Raw genomic sequence first — 18,959 nt, forward strand, 5'->3', positions numbered from 1 at the left:
AAAGACAACACAGATTGCCAGCACTGATAACAAACTGGACAGAGTTGTCAGCTGAACATAGTGAAACCGGTCCTGTAACCCGCTCCAGGTGGTACTTCTTGCTGATGCTATGTAAATTAAAGCACTTTAGTGTATCTGACATCTTAGTAAGCTTCGAAGTTATGTCATAGCGTACCCAGTAACTGTATATTCATTAAAAGTAATACAAGAAAGCTTTTATAACCTTGGTTGTAGAGTCGTCATGGATTTTGCCTTTTTCGATTCGTAAAATTGGAATTCTGCCTCAAACAATGCTTTCTTGCGGGACCGCTTGCTCTATCCTAAACTGGGGCACTGAAATAGCGAAGCGCGCGAAGTCAAAAAATAGAAAGCAAACGAAAATAACCCCCAGGAGGCTCAGAAAACATCAGCGTGTTCTGAGAGAAATAGAAGGAATCTAGGCGAAGTTTTCGTTTTATGAAAGTTTATTTGGAAAAGTGTTTTATAAAAATCGTCCGCCATTTCGGTTTGTTTGTCTGAGTCTTGTCTGAGTCGTGACGTCACTCGTGCGCTTCGCTATTGGCTAACATCCGGTCGTCATCTTCAATCTTAACTGAGTGTGTAACACAGAGACCTGCTCAACATAAATCCAAAATGGCGGACAACCACACGAGCAAACACGAAAGGCCAAAGAATCGAGACTTTACCAAATGAAAATACGTCTACTTCCCTTCTATACTTAAATCTTTAAAAGAACATTCACATTCGTTTAAATCGTCCTCTCCCTCAGCCATAATTAAAGAATGACCACAGAACCGCAAATCTGTCCAAGGAACTGCACATTATTTGGCAGCTCCACACTGCTTCCTTACTTTCTTCCCAGTGTCCCCCGCGCGCATTCGTTTTTTCTTTCCCCAGGCTCCGCGCGCTTACTTTTCTCCTACGAAAAATAATGAGGCCTCCGCGGAGGAGAGAGGTATTGTATTTTAAATTTTGAATCAGAGACTCATGTTCGTGTTTGATGTTATCTATGTGGATTTAAAGATTCATTTTTGTATTAAGTCTCTTATATCATTGAGTAAGTCAGTTAGATTCAGATGGTATATACCAGCAAAATAAATGATTGATTTTTTTTACTCAATAGTTTTGGATTTTCTTTTTCGCGGCGTGACAGTGAAAGCCAGCGTGGAGCCAAGCGATCCATACCGCCACAGAGAGCAGCAGCTATATAAGAGCTGAAAAAACTTTTGCTTTTCTTAACTTAACCTTTATTTCATTGTAATTATTAATAGAATTTTGTCATATAATTTAGCATCTGAAGAGATCTAAGATAAAGCCACCGCGAGGGTGGTTCCTGTACTATATTTCCTACTCTTAAGAACGCATAATAAATTTGTAATATTTTCAATGATTGCTTCATTAACGACTAAGAGTGATCAAGGTTGTGAAACAATAGTTGTATTGACTTTCACACGTTTATTTGGAAAATTTACATTAATACAAGCATTTATTAACATTACCACCGTTTCATTTCAGCGTAAACATTCCGTAATAGCACTTCATGCTTATCAACGACACTTCTTTTTCAACATGAACTAAGCTTAAATGAAATTCTTGACTTGTTACTGTAAGTGCTATCTCAAGTTCTGCTGATCCATGAAGGTCCGCAGCTTTTCTAAAATCTAAAAACACAAAATATAATCAAAGGCAAAATACTGCATATAAACATTAACTTCTAAGCGGAGTACTTAACTTTTGAAACTGCAAAGTATAACAAACCAAACATGTGTTATGATATAGATTTTAATTAAACTTAGACACCGCATCTAACCAAGCTCAATCTTAACGGGACTGGGAGCAATCTCTTTTTTGCTTTAAAACCCGTAAGACGAACGCCAAAATAGCAGCTGCGATCGAGCGCGATTTTCAAACAGCGAGCGGCGGAGCCGCGTTGAACGCGTTAGTTCTACATTCTACATTCTACAAATTTTGCATTAAAACAGAGGCTGCTCGCAGTCTACATCTTAACCCTTTCACTCCTAAACGCGCATTCAGGCGCTATTTGGAGGTGCAGTCATTGATTCACTTGTGACGTCATTAATTAGCACGTCAGTGGAATTTCGTGATAAGAATCCGAGAGAGCTTGAATCAACCTTTCTAATTAGAGCTAATCAAAGAAAAACAAAATCCATTTTTGGTTCAAAATCGTTGCTAAACAAGCCAGTACACCTGTAATTGGTCAAGGTCCCCTTTTCAGGGTTTTCCATTGATAGTGTCAAAACTTTTTTGGCCAAAAGATAGGATATGAAGAGTAGAAAGTAACGAGAATAAGAAAGCGAAAAAAAAGGAAGCAAAAGGGGCAAAAAAAAATTTGAAACGGTTCAGCAAAAAAAAAAAAAGTCCAAAAGTCCAAATTTTGGCTTATGCAAGTAAAATATTGTACATTTTTACACAGAATCTTTATGAAAATGTTGCTGAAGTGTTTAGCGGCTAAAAAAACGCGTTTTTGAGGAAAATGTGGGGGTCAAAGGGTGATGATACTGCATGTGAGGAATTGTGTTAAAAGTGGATTGACGAACCCTGCTCATAAAAACCTATAATATGCTGAAAACCCTCAACAAAATATACAAACTAATAAATAAAGAACGTTAAAAGCTGCACTAAAAATAAGATACAAGATACTATAAAATAGTTTCAGAGCAGCTTGTGTAATAATAATAAATATTTATATAGCGCCAATCTAGTCCTGCTCTAGGCCCTTTATAATTATGATAAAAATTTAAGAAAACCACTACAGAAATTACAATATATAAAAAAATAAAATTTGTTAAAAATCCAAAAAATAAATACGTACTTTTTTTTGAAATGCGCATTACAAGTTATTAAAGATAAACATAGCTGAGAATAATAAGTTTTTTAAAAGATAAGTTTTCAGTTAAGATTTAAACGAACTTAAATTGTCACATGAACGGATAAAAAAAACTATTCTAGAGTTCAGGAGCTGAAATAGCAAAGACGTGAAACCCATAGGACTTTAGGATGAAATTGATAGGATTTAGACGTAATGAGGATGCTTATGGGCATGGGGGAGTTCTAGGAGGTTGGTAGCACGTTAACACATCTGGAGTGGAATTACAGGCATAATTCTGTAGTTAGAAATACACGAGGATTGACATTAACAAGAAATAAGAAACAAGGAATAATAAAAAAATTACACGAGAAAAAGTTGACGTTTTTTTTTTATAAAAAGGCAATTTAGACATGGCAAAGTGGTCCACATGGCATCAAATGGGTTATCACCGGTGCCAGTTATAACAACCATTTTGACTACTTTTAATCTATTAGAGAAATTGCATGTTTGCTAAAGAACGACAATGAATTGTCAGCTTTCAGGTAAATTTCCTTGGAAACCACTGACAAATCTACTTGGTCGTCCCCTCTTAGTAGTGATGGGTAGGAATGAGTAATTTGCATTTTGAAAAACATCCTTAGCTTAAATTTAGAAATGTAGCAAGTTGCTCTAAATTCACAATTTTTCTGTCCGTAATTAATTTTTGTTGAAATTATAATTGGTTAAGAATTTATAGATATGCAGATTAACAAAATTTTTTGATAAAGCCATTATTGAGAAGGCCACCCTAGATAAACACAGCGTAACATGCGCTGTGTGCATAAAAGTTTTTCTGCGCCTACATGTCTGGAGGGATATGAATTCAGTTAAAAAACACTTTTCCTAATTTTTTGCCGTATATATTTTATTCTTTCGTTACGCTATTGTATCCCCCTTAATCAAAACTATAACAAAATTCTCAAACGTGATTTGTTATCAGCAGGCCGATTTGAGCACATATAGCACAGTGTACGCGTCATGCTTGTAATTGGACAGTGTAATAGGACAGTTTACGCGTCATGCCTCTGAAATTGGATGGACAGTACGCGTCATTTTGTGCGCGCTGTTGTTGTGCATTTAGTTGAGTAAACTGTTATGTTTTTCATCATTTCGCCGGTAAAGTTTGCTACTTTGTTTCTTGAATTTTGTTATAGTTTTGATTAATTGGTAACATGGCTTCGTGTCGTCCAATTCTGTCTGTAATCATACCCAGGCTCGTATTTAAACAAATCGGACTCCCGCTACGCGGCCGTCTGATTTTGTTAATCACTCATATGAATACAGACCGAATTGGACTCCAAGCAGTCCTATTACCATAATAAAAAACAGCAAGCACAGATCACATCCAGTTCTCCACAAAATCTTTACTTGAAAGGAAGATTTGGCTTCGAGGAAACAGTGACTTGAATTGAGTAAAACAAAACGAGAAGACACCAGTGTAGTAAGTCGTGTTTGTTGATTTCCGTATATAAATTTACATTCAAATTGTTTTAACGATCTAGGCGACTTATTTGCCTGCCTTTTTTTATACCAATGCAAAGCGTGTGCGAGACAAAAGTTGATTTCTGAAAGAGAAGACCGTTCACTTTGTCGAATAATAGGGAGCTGCTGAAGCAATGACGACGGCGACGCCGAGGACAACGCCTTATGAAAATAAATTTTAGCTTTTACTCGAGAATCTCGCGATTATCCAGATGTATTCAGTGTATCTATTGGTTTAGGAACTACCTCCAGCTGAACAAATATTTATACCTAATCGTACCTTTTTGGTACGCTTCGGTAGCATATCACGCGAGTTTGGTCGAGCCATGGTTCGTATTTTGGCGAGACCCAGTCGAGCCAAAATACCCATGGAAATTCCGACTCCATTTTTTCAGTCTGAATGTCTCAGTACTCGTCGGCAAACATCGCGAAATTGGCGAGCGCGCTCAAGTTTAGTTTTGGCGGGAAAGTTTTTCTCTTTTTACGACCGCTAAACGCCACTAAATTTAAATTACTAAGTTCCGTTTTATTGGTAAAACCTCTTTTCAATTCATCGTACAGTAACACTACTTTACTTTAAAGTGGCCGTGATATGGTGGCATATCAGGTCAGTGACTTGATATCGTAGGATATCGGGACAGTAGATCGCGCTTCTGATTGGCTACTTGCGAATTTGGGTACGGTAAATAAAGGAAGCGTTCAACCCCAGAAATACGACAATTTAGCCGTCGTCGTTCACGTTCTCCAAAATACGTAACATTTGGTAATTTTACGTTTCACAGAGAACGGCCGAGAAATGTAAAGAGATTTAAGACGCACGTGAAGAGGTATTGTACTACGTTCTCTAATACAATGTTAAGTTTATACGAAAAACGAAACCGCAGATAAATTATCTACAGCAACACGTTTTAATTAACTTTCCTTTCGCTCGATCATTTGATGAACTAGATAGGTAAACTTTTCTAGATTTCTGAGCTTTGAGCTTCTTTAAACTTAACCTTTCTTGCCATTGACCTTTTTTTCCGCTTTTCGTTTTTTTTTTTTTTTTTTTTTTTATGCGGACATCTTAAGATGTTTATTTGAAGGTCAAGAAGAAAATATAAGTTGAATACTGCAGAGAACCATAGGGGGGGAAACATAACATTTTTGAGAAATGTGCATCGACTTGCCTCTTGCTAGTTACGGCCCTGCAAGGATAGTTTTAGCTTTGATCGTGAACCCTCTCGGTAATAAATTATTCATCTCATGTTTCTTGCTTTCTTTATGTCGGTTTTCGTTTATTTTTTTTATTTTTTTATCGCTTCCACTGATGGTTTTGGGCTTACAAACCTTGTACCGCCCTTTGTTTCAAGACTCCGAAGAAATTACTTTATTTACTGAAGATGTATAAGTACGAGATGTAAATGAAAACTTAAACAACTGTCTGAACTATTCACAGGTTATGAACGCATTCAGCCTCTACCATAGTTCCGGCGCGATCTTAGACATTTTCCGCAGAAAAACAACAGTAAAAAGTCGGCCTTTCTCGTACATATATCTGCGTGTTGTAAATGTTTAAGCCATTAGAAATTCCACCAGAAAATTATACTGCCCGTGGCTCGTTAAACAATCCGAGAGTTAAAAATCCTACAACAGCTTTTCTATAGTTGACAAGTAATTAAAAAAAATCTAGTGAGCTGTTCACGGCATTGATTTCTCTATTAGGAACTAATCCGGCAAAAAAAGCGAGTAATTTAGGGTTTTTCCCTTCTTAATAGTCCTGTTGTTAAGCAGCCGAGCTTATGTTTAACAGAGTTGATTAACGGGTAGTTAATAGGTAGGGTTAGTTTCCTGGCCGGGTTAAAAAGCGCGGCACACTGGTTAAAAAGCGGGGGGAAACGTGCGCTTTCCGCGTACACTAAGCTTTCGTCACAGCGACGAAAAAGCTTCTTAAAACTGTTTTTTGTAACAATTTGTCTACGAGCCCGAGTTTTCTATGAACGAATAGTCAACGAAGACTATCGCTCATAGAAAACGAGGGCGATTAGTCTAATTGTTTAAGTAGAAACCCTAAATGATTACAGTGCAAAACTTATAATTTTGCGCATTTTTGACCAAAAATCGAGAAAAATTGTCCTTAGAAAGAGCAACGCGCACGCGATCGTGTTCTTTCAGTGAATAGAAAACAGTGGGAGAACCAATAATATTCGCTTATTTCCAATCGGAACACCACTAAGTTTCTACTAAAACAGAATATTAAGAAACAATGAATACTATATTTTGTTTGGGCCACATAAGCGCGTGTGATAGCGGTAAATAAAAGAGACACTGAAAGCTAGACAGATACTTGGACATCATAATACATAAAATACAAGGTGATCATTTGTGTTGGTGAACGACACCCTATTTAATGAATTCCTTTTGACTCAAAACGTTTCCTTCTTTAAAATTCATAATTGGTTCTATTTAACTTTTTTTTCTTTTGTTCGATTGAGAAGGGTTTTCGTTTAGAATTTGTCGTTAAGGCTCTTCCTACAAACGTATAATTCTCACTTGGCTGCGAAAAGCCATTGAAACTTTTTGAAAGTTGCGATTGAAAATGTGCCCGACGTAAGTTTTGCATCCGTGAGAAGCTCAAGTTTTGCCGCGATTTTTAACCAGTTTCCCGCGCTTTTCAACCCGGCTAGAAGGGTAACCCTACCTGTAAGTTCAATTGACAAACTTTAGTTCAACTGTTAGCTTAACAAGAGGACCATAAAGAAGCATTTACCCGCTCTTTCTTGACTAGTGTTTCCTAATACAAGAACCAACATCAAAGTAAATTCGACGCTTTGAATTATAAACTTGTCTACTCGAGAAAAACTGTTGCATGATTTCTCACTCGCAGTTTTCACGAGCCACGTGCAGTGTACTTTTAACGGCGGACTTTCTAAAAAGGCCGAAGTTATGTTAGTATTATCTTGGCGAGAAATATCTAGGATGGGGTTGGGACAGAGGAAGACGAAAAAAAAAAACATCACCACCCTGTGAGCACGTTGAAGTTAACATTTACATCCTCGTACCGGTACTTATCACATCTTCAGTAAAGTATTGCTTGAAACAGAGGGCGGTTAAGCTTAGTGAGTCCTGCACCATCAGTGGAAGTGTTTACAGGCGGGGCAGCACCCGAAGGCCGTTTATCCACCGCTTAACTTGAATTTAATGAAAATATCTCGTTTGCGTTTCAAGCAGTCCAAAAACCTCTATGCTCAAAATACGAATCTATGTTTTGCGGTGTTTTGTAAATTTGTGTATGTTTTAGGGGATGTTTGGGAGGAGATAGTTTTTCTCAAATCAAAGGATTAGTAAAGTTTAGAGAAATAAGATATATTGAAGATTTAAAGTGATTTTAAAATTAGAATTTGACGTTAAAAGTTAATTGGTGGACACCAAAGTTAATTGATGGACACCAAAAAGTCCCCTAACAAGCTGGGTGCCCTTTGGTGGGAGTTAACTGTCTGATGGTGGTTCAATTTTTTTTCTTTCATCTCTTCTTTACATTAACCTCTTAAAATTTCACTAAAATTCGCATTTACCCCGCTTAAAAGCAAACAATAAGTGTGTTTGATGGCCTTATGACCCTCTCCAAGAAGAACCACTGAAGCGTTGTCCTTTTTCACGTTTTAATTGTCACTCGCATTGAAAAAACTTTGAAAAAATTTTTTTCTCCAGTCTACGCACAATTTTGCGTTTTATTGTAAGCTCAAACTAAACCACTTATTTATATTTTTGTAGTAATCTCAAGAAACGATAGCCAGGTTCACCAACAGGTGTCGAAATTATTTCACTACGTGACCTGCCCCCACCCATTGCGCTATCCCAGCTTGAGGTGTTTTACGTGCAATTTTCACGATGATCTTATATGATCCGAGCTGTGTGTAGAGCTAGTCAGTTTGTGTTCAAGATATTGCAGTCAAGTGTTCCAAAGCTTGACCACTTTTAAGGTAAGACCTTAAAATGTTTCCGGCCGTGTTTAACTTTATTAGAACCTTTTTGGTAACACCTTTAGCTTTTGTGGTCAAAAATGATTTTAGTTACTTCTCCGTCGCGCCCTGTTATTGTTCTTATCTTCACATTTTTTTTCCAAATGATGTTCTTTTCTCGCGCTAACATGCGTTAGAAAACGGGCTTATATTTTCTGCGAGAATCTGACAAGTGAAGCTTTAAAAAACTTTATTTATTGAAAATAAATCGTGATTCTTTGAAACACAAAAGGTTGAATCTTTGAAAATTAAATATTGATTCTTTGAACCAAGAATTCGATTCTTTTTAAATAAAAGAGTTTACTCTTAGAAACACAAACATGATTATTTAGAAATATATTATAGTTTTTTTAAATAAACACTTTTTTCAATCATTTTATTATGCTGATTTTTGAAAATGTTATTAAAAAAAACTGAACTTTATTCCACTGGAAGTTAAATACCGATTATTGAAGCGAACAAGAAAATGAGTTGTGAAAATACCTTTCTTCTTTAAAACGTTTTTTCTTTAGCTTTTTTTAAAGGCAGCAACAATTTGAAAACAGAATAGAAAAATATATTACAATTAATTAAAGGACTTGCGCGTGTAGACGTTTAAATGTAGAACTCTATCGATCGACTCTCTATCTCTTTAAAAAAATGCCATATATTTACACAGATGAAAGAAAAGAATATGGAGCTCCTTTAAATATTTTTATTTTACAGTGTGAGCTCAAACAGCTAATTAAACAAAGGAAATCCCTTCGGCCCTTTGTTAAATCAACTGGCTACTGCTTACACCGATGGGAAAAGAACATAAGGCTCTTATAGATTCAGATTTAGATACATTTGTTTTACAAGCTGAACTCAAACAACTAAATAGAAAAGTGAAATCCCTTTTGGTAGTACGATATTAGTTGTTGTTGTTTCAATTTGCATCATCTGCAGTAGACGACCTTACAATAAGTTAGTACAAGCCTGTATTCCTTTCAGTAACACACGTTTCAGAGAAGAGGTAGGTTGTACGTCCGTAAGGAAAACATGAACTCAAATTTTACAATAATAACTTGTAATTAAACATTTTCTCGGGACGTTTCGCGATGAAATTGAAGAACGCTAGTGCGTAGCCATGTTTGCATTAATCAAGTCATCCAGAGTAAAAGTTATCACTAAGGTATTTCATCAAGGCCGGCATATTTATTGTGAAAACTTCTAGATTTGAATACGGTGGTGGAACATAGGGTTTCCGCAAGGGTCTCCAGGAGGAGATAGGGATGGCGCAGTGGTGAGAGCGCTCGCCTCCCAACAATGTGGCCGGGTTCGATTCCGGTCCGGTGCCATATGTGGGTTGAGTTTGTTGTTGATTCTCGCCCTTGCACCGAGGGTTTCTCTACGGGTTCTCCGGTTTTCCTCCCTCCACAAAAACCAACACTTTCAAATTCCAATTCGATCGGGAACATACAAAAAAAATCCAATGCTGCCAGGCCTCTGCCTGTTGTCTAGCTGTTTCGAGCGTGAGGCCACGCTCCAACAATTTTTTCTCCATTGTAGTCTGCACCAGGTCACCTTAGGCCTACCTCTGCTACGCTTTTCTCTGGGTATCCATCCCAATGCAATCCCTTTCACTGCGTATGATTTCATCTACAGCACATGTCCCAGCAATCTTCACCATATCGCCACCACCACCATAGAAACAGATTCAAGATTACATGACAACAACAGGTCTTTGTTGCTGATGGCCAAACAATTTTTTTGATGCGCCAAAGGCATTTTGTCTGAGGACGTTAAGTTTTCTTGAAATTTGAAATTTTATAACCTACGATAAACGCCTGTTTTTTACAAGCTGCGAGAAGAGTTCATCTCACACGACAATGTATAGTTTGCATTAATTTGACAAGTGCCGCTATGTCAACGGTTATGAATCTGAAATGGTATCCTAATTCTAAGTTTTATCCAGTAGTGTAGCAGCATTTGTAAAGTTCTAATTCTACTGGTTCACTAGTGTAGCAGTAACTGTTTTTAGCGGAGCTCCTTAGCGGCCCGTAAGGGCCGCAGAGCGGAGCACCATACCCATAAAAAAAAACACATGTAAAAAAAAAAAAAAAACACATGAAATAAAATAGGAAACCTTGCATCCGAGTTTTCATGGTCATCATGGCAAGCGGCATGCCTCGCGGGCGCGTACGGCGTCGTACGTACGGTGTTGCGCACATCCGGGATCTTGAAAGGTCTTGACAACTCGCGCAGTACTGGCGCGAAATAATTTTGCAGTGTGAGGTCTCTTGGCAAAGAAATTTTCAAAATTACTACGTATTTTTAAATCCTATTCAGCTAGTCTGAAAGTTAGAACTTGAGACAAACATATTTATTTTGGCTCCTTGTTATGCCGATGACTACAAACGAGAGCAGGGTAAACTTAACTTCGAGGAAACAGGGTTTAAGCTATTTGCGACGGGAAAGAGATCGCGAGAGATCCAGAAAACCCGGACAGAAAGCAGGCGAAAAAGTATAGCAAAGCGCCTGTCGAACCTGGTAGCAAAGTAGCGAAGAAAAGCGACTAAAATAGCAAGAGAGGTGCCGAGAAAACAGGCAAAGAAATAGCGGAGAACAAGGGAACGGAGATAAAACGAGCAGACGAGTGTACCTACTGCGGCCAACTGGTGAAGGTGAGTACAAAACTGCAGTGTTTCCGTCATTTAATATCTCTACGTTTTGTCTTAAGCTTACTTTATACGCAAAGTAAGCTCATATTTACGGCACATTTTACTTGCTTTCGCCACTAAGCATTTGCTTGTGACATGAACAATGTTGAAAAATACTATTCGTTAAAATTCAGTTTTACCAGGTTTTACTGATCAAATAGGAGGTTTTGATTATGTAAACAAATAATTGTTGGGCCTTCGAGGAACGAATTCACAAAGAATATCACTTCAACACATCTCGAAGAAAATTAAGCTTACGATTTTTAAATGCTTGTGATATGATTATTTTGTTTTACAGTGCTGGAAGAGCAGCTGAGATGAGAATGAAAGTGATGTCAGTTTGCACGAAGCACCTGGAATTTCGTTAACTCCGAGTGAAATAGATCGATTCAGTGTATGCAGTTTATTGATATTCATGATGGAGGTAAAATTACTGTTCATTTAGTCAGAGTAAATAAACTTCAGCTTCATTACTTAGCTCTTTCGTTCCCAAATATATTAAATAATCCACTTGTCATGTAGTTCTGTTCACTATTGAGCGTTCATGTGGATTACATAACAATGTCAACAATTTTGAGATTGTGAGGTCTGTTTTGCTGGTTTCATTCAGAATGTCAACAGTAAATGTTATATTTGTCATAAAAAAATCACAATCTTGTTGTGGAATTTGGAAAATGCACACAACAAAGGTTCATGACTACTGGAAAACTGGAATCTTTGTGAGTAAATTCATGCCATTTTAGACACTGTATGCAGCTGTGCATGCAAACTTATTATTAATTAAATGTGTATCTTTAAAAATCTTAGTATTACTGTTAAGAGAAAAGCTTTTAAGATGTGGCAATGTTTTTCCTATGCATGTACATGTATATATAGGGGTAGAGGGGAGGGGGAGTATTTAAAGGCCAAACCTTTTAATTAAGAGGGGGTGTAAGGGTTTGCAGTGATGCTTTGAGTTTATTAAAATATTTACAGTAGAACCCTGCTAACTCGAACTCTGAAGGGAAACGAAAATGAGTTCGAGTTAGCGGGGTTTTTCAAGTTAGCGGGGTTGATTGAATATTTTATTTGCCAAGTTAATAATTGATAGTTTACTGATTTTTAAGCACTTCAGTATACAGTACTGTGCAAATTGAACTTATCTTGCCAGAAACTCTAAAGCGACCACACATTCTTTTGTTAAGAGTGGAAAATGACTGCCAAATACATGATCTGTTCATTGCTATAATCAATGGGCAACCGTTGCGAGTTGCAAGTTCCGGAATTCGAGTTATCAGGGTAAAAAGTTTGACCCAAATTTTGTTCAAGGGAAACAAAATTTAGTTCGAGTTAGCGGGGTTTTCGAGTTATCCGAGTTCGAGTTAACCGAGTAAAAATGACTGAAAAGTGGGGTCAAATCCAAGGGAAATGGAAGTGAGTTCGAGTTAGCAAGGTTGTTCGAGTTATCCGAGTTTGAGTTACCTGGGTTTTTTTCTGTAGTTGACTTCGCAGTTATCAGTCAAAAAAAATAGTCTGTGCTGATACATCTCTGTTAAATATATAAGGTATCCTTTCGCATCCAGTGGTTTTGCTTCACTTTATACAAGCTTGCGTTAAGTGTTTTGTTTTATAAATTATTGATATTCATGCCAATTAATCAATTTTAATTTAATCTGTGGCATTTGACTTTTTTCAGGGTTAACATGAGTTTCAGAATTTGCAGAGCCACAGACACAAAAACAGAATGTGGACAAGGACATCAAAAGAAAACAGGAAGGATTAAGATTATCCAGCTTGATGTTTGGGTGTCTTCATGATGCCATTTTCAAGAGACTAGTAAATTACATGTAAATTGAAATCAAGAAAAGCTGCAAATGAGCAAAGTTTATATTTTAAATGTTAACGTATTACAGTGTACTTCAGAAAACAACTTCTTGATTGACCTGTCTCTTTCACATCTTTTTAGATGTAACAAGGGCATTATGAAGTGATCTTTTTAAGAATATGCAGCCAAAACAGTAACAGCAGAAATGAATGGGAGTTTAAAATTGCTATTTTCAATGTTTTGGCTGGTAAGAAACCACATGTGACCAAGCTAAAATCTCTTTGGCCGGTTAACATGACCTGTAAGTGTCCAAATATTTTGAGCCCTCGACTACACAGGACTTACATGTAGTTGTCTAATTACTGTATATCATAAGATCTTTGGTTGACCTTGGGGGAGGTAGTGGAGTTAAAAAGCAATGTAATAATTTGAATTTGGATTGGTAATGCTGAAACTGGTGATACTGTAATTCCAAAGTATAGACGTTAAAATCGTGATTGCAAGCAATATGCAATACCAATTTCATTCTTATGTGTTGTATGCTGCGTACAATTTATAAGAACAGCTATAATGTTAAAATTAGTGAAATATTCTAAAGCCAGATAAAACTTGCAGTATCCATTAGGTACCATGAAGCAACCAAATTGTGACTCATTTGCTTACTTTGTGAACTCCATGACGAATGGGCAACATGACTCCACAAAAATGTGTACAATAAAGCATAGAAATTTTTAAAAGAGCAGTCAAAGTATTGATGCTATATTTTTTTCTTGCATAGTTTTATACACAAGCAAACATGATTCTATTTTTTCTGCGTAATCAAAGAACAAAACTGAGTTTGAGACTCACAAACAATATTCTATCTTCCCAGAATTTTTGTTTTTTTATTTCTGTAAGTGAAGTGAAACACCTTAAGAGGAAGGGGACTCAAAAAGACATGAAAAAGTAAAAAAGGTGCTATCATCCTTTTTTTTTTTTGGGGGGGGGGGGGTGGGATGGGGTTACCGAATGTCACTTCTTTGCTTCCAGTTAGTTTCACTCCGGTTTGCTTGTAGTTAGGTTCACCCCTGTTTGCTCGCAGTTAGCTTTATTCATCCGGTGTGCTTGGGATTAGCTTTCACTCTAGTTTGCTTGTGGTTAGCTTTCACTCCGGTTTGCTTGGCATTAGCTTATGGCAATATGCTGTAAACCCTTTGCTACATGTATGACCTCTGCCATTTCCATTCAAAATTAAAATATAGGCAAATAGTGAAAATAAAAACAAATGAATGAATGAAAAAAGAAAATTAACCATATTCTTAATGTAGATGTATATTATTTCCTTTATACTCTAAATGTTAAGTGATTTGCTAATTTACCACGTGATATGCCTATCTACCCCAACATGCAGCCCTACTACCCCCTCCTTATCTACACGAAGGTTACATAATTACCCGTTTTGCAGCATAATTTCCCATCCAGACTTCTGGATCATAATGCTGTCGGTGGAATTAAAACGTTTTGATTGATTTTGTTTGTTCTCGGCTTATTTGGTGTTGCTGTATACGGTACTCCCATATAAGGGCTATACGGGTATGTGCTGCTCAACCGGGTATGCCTTTTGCCTCTCTGACTCTGAAACAGGGTATACAAATCACCCTTTTGACTGTGGAACACTATCAAGTTTAGCTATGAAACTCCGCTCCTCTCATTGGTTTTTCTCCAAGCCACAGACAAAGTCAAGTGAGCGCTTTGTGATGTACGCTAGTGTTTTTATATCTATCTTCATATATTTTTCATTGTGGATATTGTCTGGAACAGGGTACCTATTTTGCACTGTTTGTCTGGAACAGGGTCGCAAATTGAGCCGTTTTTCTCCGGAACAGGTCCAGAGTCTCAGCGACTCAGTGGCACACCCCTTTAGTAAATTTTAGGGAGTACTTCTTCTTGCCCCCCCGGGACACGGTAAAAAAAAAAAGTAAGTAACATTATTAATATTTATATAAAAAAAAAAAAAACGAATATTATATTCTTAGCCTTAAAATTGTACAATGGCTTGAATTCAGGTTTCAATAAAGTGCAAAATAATTAACTGGGGAGCTCCGCTTTTAGGCTTGCCTAAATCTATATATTAGGGGTTAGGGAAACTTTTTTCTTTCGTTTTTTCTGCTGGTCTCTTATAGGGTAGCAAGCCATTCTTGTGAGACTTTAAGAGAGCTGCTAGATGGCCTCTTAGATAACGATTACTTGGCAGTAAGACTCCATTGGGAGTTAAAAATAGCTCGTGTCTTTTGCGTTTATTTTTTTAAACGGTAGGGTTAACAAAATCAAATTTACATTCAGATCTTTGACGAGATAAAATGAACGATACATTTTTTATTGTCGGCTTGAGAGAATAAACTATCATTAAACAAATATGGCAAAATGTGGCAATATGAATTTGTTAATACATCAATTTTGGTGTTTGCTGCACCTGTAGCATTCTCACCGAATCAAACACACTCGCGTCTAGAAAGCTGCGACTGCAAGCCCTGTGTCTTTTTGTCCTTGAAACCCAAGCAAAACCAAGGTTTTTATGCAATTGCGTCGTGGCTTTTCGTGCTTCTTCCCATTACGAGAAACAGCATTGTTACTGGTCAAAGTGGTAATAACATAGAACACGAAAAGGGTAGACAATTTCGCCATATAACAACCATGTAATTTTGATGAAAAAGAAAAAGAAGTGTTTGCTTTAGAACTCAAGTTTCATCAAAGAGTTGTCAACTTTCAAGTTTATTTCCTAGGTAACACCTGACAAGATTGCATGGTCGTGGCCTTTTCGTAGTCTTATGTGTAAAATGTCGAACTTAAGGGTAAATTTAGAAATGCGATAATTGAAAGTCGGTCGAGAGTTTACTATTCTTCTCACACCACTACGTTTCTCAAATTACAGCTATGCGCCATAAATAAGCACTTTGATGCTTTTCGGAAAAAAGTACTAATATCGACGAATAGATATTCTGGTACATGATATGCGCCTAGTAGATCAAGATGGAGATATAAAGTAAATTGTCGTTGAAGGAACAAGGAAGCCATAATAATTTTTAGGTATTTCCATTCCACAAGGACAAAACTTGAAAAAAATCAGCCTGATTTTTTTCAAGTTGAGATCTTAAGTTCCTCATGGCAATGCAATAATATCGCTTGTTTATCGCTTCAGTACACTTGCATGGTGATTTTTTAATAAAGTTGAACCACTATTTATAGTTTCCATGTTTTTAGGCTCTTGAGTTTTTGAAGTGAAACTGGTGACAGTGTCCCTTTAATAACTGACCCTAAGGGGAACAGTGAAGTTCTGTTTTCCCGAGCCCTCACTATTTCTTTTCATCGATGATTTTCAGTTTCCTAAAGAAGAAGTAGAGTTAAGATGACGAAGCAAAGATCAGCCAGGTCGCTGATTTTCTGGGCGTTTACTTTGCTTCTAACTTGCTTTAACTCTGCGGGTAAGCCTCTTAACACACTTTTTTTGCTGTACATTTCATAAAATGGTGAAAATTACTTCGCATGGTAAGTTTCAAACTTTCCCCTTCTTTAACGTTAATTTTCCCTTGCTTTACAGAGGGGACATACGAGGATGATTATCACATAACTTTTCCAGAACGAATTGATGGCAGCCGAGCGAGAAGAGATCTCTCGACTTCTGAAAAGGTTATTCTTTTTTTATTATTATTATATTTTTTAGCCTGAATAATCTAGAAGTGAATATATATTGTCATATGTTTTAGTTTGTTGGATTACTCTATTATGTCATGATGGAATCAGAATTACCCACTGTCTTTCAAACACATTGAATACTTCAAAGCATTAAACACTACTTGAGATATTTACTCTATTGTGTCATTGTGTACTCTACTTTTTTTACACTGATTACTTTAGAAAAGATTGAACACTTCAAGGACTAGTTTTTGCATTATCACTGACTATAAAAAGGCAACAACTACTATAAAGTCTACAAATCACGACATATATTAGCTTCTGTCATGACACAAAAGAGGTTAACTTAATAGTTTGGTACGCTCCTTTAGTTGTTAACGAGAAAAACCATTTTCGGCAGTTTTGACCTTATTAGCTTGAAACATAGCCGCACACGGTAAAATGCCAAAAAAACGACAACCATGACATTTCATCATTCGCTTAGCATGTCCCGATTTGCTTTAGGGAAATCAATTATCGAAATTTTGAAAATAAAAGGTTAATAATGTAACACCAAGTCAAGTAAGCAGGAGGGCATTTTGCGGGCGCATGCGTGCAACCGCTGTACAAAGACCGCGTGATCTTGGGAATAAAAATGGCGCGGAAGATTCAAACTTTGTTTTTTGTACTGTTTATCGTCACATAATTTAATATAGACGTAAATTTCGCTAAGAAACAGTGTTTTGTGTGTGGCAAGGCTCTTATAAATCAGATTTTCCTGCCTGCTTCGGGATCGTTGTTGCAAATAATGGGAAAATATGTGGGACAGGTAGGAAAGCCTTCACCGACAAAAATCAAACAGACCGTAAAAGGGGAAAACATTTATTCGTGTGCTGGAGTGTGATATATTAGGATCAAAACTTCACATCAAATCAATTGCTGTCATACAGGCAGAGTGCGAGCAATATTATAGCTTGTCGGGAGATTTTTTGCCTACAGGGACGGCCACCAAGGAAAGGGTTTTCCCTGAGGGGAAAGACATGTTTGGGTGTTCTGCACATAATAATGCAGCTCACTGATGACTCTAAAGCAAAGCCAACTTGCCCTCGACTTGCAAACAGGGTTTCCTGGAACAAAAACTGCAGTTCTTTAAATCACATTTAGGCGACACAGAAGTAAAACAGTCGATATAACAGAACGAACATCAATCTTAAAGAAATAAACGTTGAATGAAAAATTGAAAATAACATTGTTTATGGTTAAAAATTATTTCTTAAGACATTTTATGCAGCAGTTATTAGAACGTTTCTGAAAAATATATATATCGCTTGTTCGTTTCATGCTATTTTTTGACTGGTGATCAAGGCTAGATTTTGATAAAGGAGCCAAAAATGTACTAATTAACATAGTAAAATGTAAACAAATAGTCCACCAGCAAAGAATTACCATAACACTTTAAAATTAAGACCGATCTCAGAAATTCTTTTCTTGTTCAACGGAATAATTGTGGTACATCGAAATGTGAAGTTATTTTGACCAATGCTTAAGTTTAAGGAAATAATCACAAACGATAGTTTCTCTGTTAGAATAAACCAGCGAGAACGTACGTTAAAGAAAGCTAAAAATTACCACAATAGACCATTTTTTAACGCTACCTTCGCAGCATTAGACGATAGTTCAAGTACTTCAGGCTCCATATATCATCGCTAGACGCTGGAGATCAAGGTTAGATTTCGAGATTTTCGCATCGTGAGAACGATGAAATTGCAGTTTTATGAAAAATCTGAACAAAATCATGATCATTTGCTCAAACCCGGGATACTTGATTATAACATCGTATAGTTAAAACTGCTGTTTTATATTTTAGTACTAAGTAGCCGTAGCGCTTTGTCCGTTTAGATCTCCCGGCTATTAAAAACATGGGCAAGGTATTTAGGTTCTCGACATTCGGTCGCCATTTTGTCCACGCGCAATGTTTAATACACATAGCCAAAGTCGATCAGATAAACGGCACACCGACACCAAAGTACGCTTGTTGTTGTCAGAAGATAAAGCAAGGACTCTTAGTATCGTATACAGCAAATAAAACTTGAAATACCTTTTATTTTGAGCTAAAAATTAGGCCATAAATTGTGAAAAATATGTAAACAATCGATAGCAGAACTTCTCTGTCGAGCGCACTAGCCCATATCGACGCATGCGCACGCAAAATGCCCTCCTGCTAGTCAAGTAATATTGTTCTCAAAGTTATTAATAATTCTTCAAGTTAAAGCAAAACAATCACAACCGTAAAGGAGGTTTGGAAACCCGGTCTAAATTAGCATAGATGGTTACGATTTTATTTCTTTGTTTACTCCTTAGTTGTTGTTTTGATTGAGAAGGTATATCAAACACGAGAGAGCGTGTTCATGGGTTATCCAAAAATCTCGAATTTAGTCAAATAAACTCCGTGGCGCGTCGTATTTTCAACT

The 18,959-nt window shown here is 36.9% G+C and overlaps 1 protein-coding gene and 1 long non-coding RNA gene across 5 annotated transcripts in view; both read left to right on the plus strand.

The window, feature by feature from the left end:
* Positions 1–4,191: 4,191 nt before the first annotated feature.
* Positions 4,192–18,959, plus strand: part of LOC144637473 (zinc metalloproteinase-disintegrin-like ohanin) — a 33,659-nt gene continuing 18,891 nt past the window's right edge. For 2 of the 4 annotated variants that reach the window (XM_078496536.1, XM_078496533.1), the window contains exons 1-3: positions 9,237–9,346; positions 16,197–16,298; positions 16,415–16,503. In XM_078496536.1, coding sequence (XP_078352662.1) covers positions 16,223–16,298; positions 16,415–16,503 — 165 coding nt within the window. In that variant the 5' untranslated portion in view covers positions 9,237–9,346; positions 16,197–16,222. Of the gene's footprint in view, positions 4,311–8,226; positions 8,314–9,236; positions 9,347–16,196; positions 16,299–16,414; positions 16,504–18,959 lie in introns of those variants that run through there. The other 2 variants (XM_078496534.1, XM_078496535.1) reach the window with 2 other exon arrangements.
* Positions 10,518–12,782, plus strand: LOC144638537 (uncharacterized). The gene is made up of 3 exons (XR_013567963.1): positions 10,518–10,997; positions 11,332–11,457; positions 12,709–12,782. It is a non-coding gene; the product is annotated as an uncharacterized LOC144638537 (long non-coding RNA).

Source organism: Oculina patagonica, chromosome 14, assembly GCF_052425735.1.
Source record: "Oculina patagonica isolate OP01 chromosome 14, crgOcupat, whole genome shotgun sequence".
Classification (NCBI taxonomy): Eukaryota; Metazoa; Cnidaria; class Anthozoa; order Scleractinia; family Oculinidae; genus Oculina; species Oculina patagonica.